At 33.8% G+C, this 5,133-nt stretch overlaps 1 protein-coding gene across 1 annotated transcript in view; it reads left to right on the top strand.

Moving 5' to 3' along the window:
* LOC107664242 (testis development-related protein-like) overlaps window positions 1-5,133 on the top strand; it is a 17,244-nt gene that overhangs the window by 9,541 nt on the left and 2,570 nt on the right. Inside the window, exon 3 of the mRNA XM_016454757.1 lies at window positions 3,702-3,817. Coding sequence (XP_016310243.1) covers window positions 3,702-3,817 — 116 coding nt within the window. The remainder of the gene's footprint in view (window positions 1-3,701; window positions 3,818-5,133) is intronic.

The raw sequence follows: 5,133 nt of genomic DNA on the forward strand, positions 1-5,133 counted from the left end.
TAAAAAAAAAAGTGTCTCACACGGCTCCGGGTGGTGAACAAAGGCCTCCTGTAGCGAATCGATGCGTTTTTTGTAAGAAAAATATCCATATTCAAAACTTAATAATCACATTAATGTAGCTTGCGCTAACAGTCCTACACGGAAGCAGCTCTGGGCGGATGACGTATGAGGTCAGCTTTGCGCATGCGCCGCTCAGAAGTGACACATGCGGAAACGCAGCGGAGAGATCAAAACAAATCAACGGTCACTAATTAGAAGTAAAAAACGAGGATTTGTAAAGAAGAATGTTGGAGGATTTCGATATAAGCCAAGAGGAGACTGGTTTTCCTTTGCTCCTGTTAACAAACGTTGGTTTTCACGAGACTCACCGGCGCATGCGCAACACTGAACTCATACGTCATCCGCCCGGAGCTGCTTCCGTGTAGGACTGTTGGCACAAGCTACATTAAAGTGATTATTACATTTTGAATATGGATATTTTTCTTACAAAAACGCATCATTCGCTACAGAATTCCTTTGTTCACCCCCCGGAGCCGTGTGAGACACTTTATTTTTTTATGGATGGGCGCTTTTTATTTAACTTCTTTTGGACTGATGAATGCAACACCCGCTGAGTGGCATTAAACAGCTTGAACGATCAAAGACAATTTTTAATATACCTCCGACTGGATTCGTCTGAAAGAAGAAAGTCATATACACCTAGGATGACTTGAGGGTGAGTAATTTGTGGGCTAATTTTAATTTTAAGTTTCAAGTGTTCGACTAACATACTAACATACATGGGTCAAAGACAAAAAAGGGTTTAAGCATAAAAACAATAAGTGTGATACTGCTTTAAATTGTTGTTGTTTTCCCCCCCCCAAAAAAAATTCTGTTTAATTTAATTGCAATTTTGTTTTTCTGAGCAAAAAATAAATATCATACATTTTTCCCTGATTTACAGAAGAGACCCACTAAAATGTCATTCAGTGTAACAATCTGACTAATTACTTTCACCCCAAATACTAATTAGTTGTAATTTAATATTTTTTAAATTTGCCACTATCCTAGGTTTTGCCCATTTGTCAGTAAGAATTTTTTACTCATTTAAAACACAATCAAATTTAATATGCCCCCTTACTCTTTTATGTATTTTAATATGTACAAGTCAGAATAAGCATGTTGTTTGAATTTTTACATAAATATTACACTGAATGACAATGTAACATCATTTCAACCAAATTTTGACATTTTATTCTCCAAAAACTCATTTGAAGACACTTTACTTACATTTAATGTGCTTTCTATGGACATAAAATCACTTTTGTAAATTTCTTTTGATAAGTTTATTCTTTAATAAGTTTATCCTTGATACGATTTGTTTATTCACAACCAGTGACTATAAATAAATCATTTTATATTGTAGCACCATTCCATGATTTCTTAATTTGCAAGTCATATTGATTGTAGTTCATTCCTTCATAAAAGATTTTTTTTTTTCATATACTTTTTCCCTTAAAATCAAAGGTTGTAATTTTGTGATACATTTTTGGTTGATTTATTGAGCTTAACAACATATAGAGATGTTTTCCCAATGAAGATTTTTACGTTCTATTATTATTATTATTATTTCATTTAATTTTTTCATTTTATTATTATTATTATAAAAATTGGAATTGCTTCCAGAACTGAGTGCCCAGGAGCAAAAATGGCAGCATTTAGTGTGTGCTTTTTAAAATAATTGCTCTTTTTGTAAGTTTTGTGTTCTGAAAGTTACAGTATGTTTTCACAGCACAATGAACTCTTTTAATCCCAGCGGATCATGAGAACAGTTTTCCTTGCTATGAACACTTTATAGAGGCTAACAGATAGAGAATTTCACAGTTAGACTTCCAGAGAGCTTTGCTGTTTCCTCCAGCGATGGCAGGAGCTCCATCTCAAGTTAAAGCGACAGTTGTTTATTTCCACTGCGTGCTTGACCTAACCAAGCGGAGAGAGAGGGAGGACAAGACAGATGGAGCGATAGCAGCCAAACTAGTGTTGTGCTTTATTTGAGGTCAAAGACGAGTCCGATAGTAACGTCTGTTTATCCGATGGAATGAATAATGTGCCCTAAGACTCCTAATGCTCATAAATGCTAAATAAATGTGCTGGAACTCATTATAAGAACCGGTTCCGACATAACAAGCGTTTATGTGTTAGTGCATAATCAGATGGCATGTTTTAGCACAGCGGAGTGACAGAGCACAAAGGTCTTTGGTTTGAGACAAGACAGGGAGTGGCGAATAAAATTAACCACGCGCTTTTACCTTTTTTAGTGTTTGGTGCATTTTAATTCCTCCAGACATGCAGCAACAACTACTGAATATCTGGATGATACACAAATGAATGCAATGTAACTTGTAGATCTTTATATATTTAGAAAAGATGCATTTGGGTGAATCCTGCAGAAAAAATTCTGGGTTATATTTCAGCATCAAATCAAATCAAATCAAATGTTTGTTTGTTTGGTTTTTGTTAAATGACCATAAACAATATGTTTTTATTTAAAAAATTGTTTATACAATAATACAGTTTAAATGCTAAATTATAAACATGGGGGGAAAAAATTACTGAATGTCATTCTGAAATCTGACGGAATGTTTTGGAAATAATAATTTGTCAATTTTAGTTTGTTCTTAAAACATTCTCCTTTTGGATGTTTGAATGATTTTTTTTAATTTTTTTTTTATGATTTTTTAAACGTTTATAATTTACCATATAAAAATTTTAAACTTGTTCTTTTAGAAGCTCAGCAAAAAATTATCATAACCATAATGCAGAAAAAATGTCTTTCTTATTACTGTAAAAAAATAATTGAGTGCAACAATACTACCATGATGTGCTTACAAATATGAATATATATATATATATATATATATATGTGTGTGTATATGTATGTATTGTGTGTGTGTGTAAAATATGAATATAAATGATATATATATATATGTACGTATGTGTGTGTGTTCAAATATTATTATAAATGAATATATATATTTTGCACTACAGTAAATGTCATTAAAAGAATATCATATGCAAAAAATAAGTTTTAACCAGTGTATCCTCTTGATTTTTTTTTTTTCTTTTGGAGTCAAATATGACCCAATATATGGTGTGATAAAATATTATTTACATTTAGTTTTTTTATTTAAATCAGGGGAGAACATTCTGTACAAGGCAGGTCAGAAAAAAATGAACAACTTATGAAAGGGAGCAAGAAATTGTGTCAAAGGTTCTTTCCTATATAATACACTGCAAAGCTGGGCCGGTATTTCAAATCCTGAGGGTCACACTGAACGCAGGCAGGAGGGAGTCTGAAGGAATGTGTCAGATTGCCAAATGACCCAAAACATGCGCACATACACACGTGTGTCTGCGACCCGCTGTAATCAACATAGGCCTTTCCTGTTTTTACTGCGTGATGCCCTCTGTCCGTCAGATACAGCTTTTTGCTTCTGCATTCAAGATGAAGTGTGTCTTTGTGATTAGTTGTCTTAGTTTGTGCCCGGCCTAAACCTGCAATCATCTCTTACCGTCTGTATTTCCGTCTCACTGAGAAACCAAAGCTGAGCCTTCCTGACACATAACACACAAACAGTCAATTTACTGTGCGCAGAGCCCTGTTGTATGAATAAACAAGCAATTTCAGTATGGTTTCTGACTCTGTTTTTGACCTTTTGTAGGATTCAAAATTAAAGAAGGTTAAATCAAAGCGAGAAAAAGGAGACAAGAAGTTGTTTCCATCTCAGGACGATGAACACATCTTGCTGACAGGAGTCACTGTCTCTCACAGAAGAGGGTAAGCTAAAGCTAAATGAAGCATGTTTTGCAAGCCTCAGAATTCCAATATGTATTTTTTAGATGATTACAATAATTTTAGATGATTATACCCAGTAAGTAGAGCTAGCTGGGACAACCAAAATCATATAATTTAAATGTATGAGTAATTTTATATTGCAGTAGCAGCAGTATATGTCATGCCATAGATATCTTTTCTGAAAGGTTAACCTAAAAATGTTTTTAATACTTAATCATGTATTGATTACTTATTTTTTGTTATTATTATTATTATTTGTATTTTTTTTCATTACACCTTCCAAATGATAATATAGACATGGGTCTTTTTTTTTTTATTTTTATTTTTTTACTTCTAGTCATTTTTAGTAGCTTAGACATGACCTGTTGGTGTTTTAATGATGTTTAAGAGATTGAATGTATGTCAATTCAATGTTTTGAGATGATTATCACACACACACACACAAAGGCATTCAAAATAGAACACAGTGGTTTCTAGCTTATGTGCTTCTGCATTGGATGTGCTCAGTGGGAAAATTCAAAACCACATTGTCCAAATATTTTGGTCTGCCTCAAGCTCACGCCATTAGTTGAGCCAGAAATTGCCATGTTGGGCTGCTGAAACAAACAAAGCCATGTTGTAAGAGCGGCACAAGGCCGCATTGTTTACAGTCAGAAATGAACCAATGGCTTTCTTATAGTTGACTCTGCATATTAAAGTTAGTTTAGGAAAAAGTATTTTAACACCAGAGATACACACACGGCACCTTTGAGTGCCTAGAAATGAACATTTCCATACTGTATGCCATAAAAATAGAGATAAATATATCTTTACATAGCAATGGAATATCTCACATATATGTTTTTGTAGATAAATATAGTGTAACTTTAAATAAGCAAGTCAACCATCAAGTAAGTGTCTGAAATGGAAACCGCACCCTGTGGCCCGGCCTCTGTCCTTCCTGCTGAAGCATATGTGACTGCCTTGTGCCATTATGACACAAAACTAAACACCATAATGTATGTACAGCATAATAAATTCACTGTTGAGTCTTGTAACTTTTCATATAAGCAAAAATAAATAAATATATGTATATACACTATTTTGCCAAAAGTATTTGGACACCCCCTTCTAATGAACAGGTTTGACTACTTTGGTAATTTCCATGAGTACAAATCTTAAAGGGTTAGTTCACCCAAAAAAATAAAATTCTGTCATTAATTACTCACCCTCATGTCGTTCCAAACCAGTAAGACCTTTGTTCATCTTCGGAACACAAATTAAGATATTTTTGATACAATTTGAGAGCTCTCTGACCC

This window comes from Sinocyclocheilus anshuiensis, unplaced genomic scaffold (assembly GCF_001515605.1).
Source record: "Sinocyclocheilus anshuiensis isolate Anshui unplaced genomic scaffold, SAMN03320099.WGS_v1.1 scaffold67, whole genome shotgun sequence".
NCBI classification, from domain to species: domain Eukaryota; kingdom Metazoa; phylum Chordata; class Actinopteri; order Cypriniformes; family Cyprinidae; genus Sinocyclocheilus; species Sinocyclocheilus anshuiensis.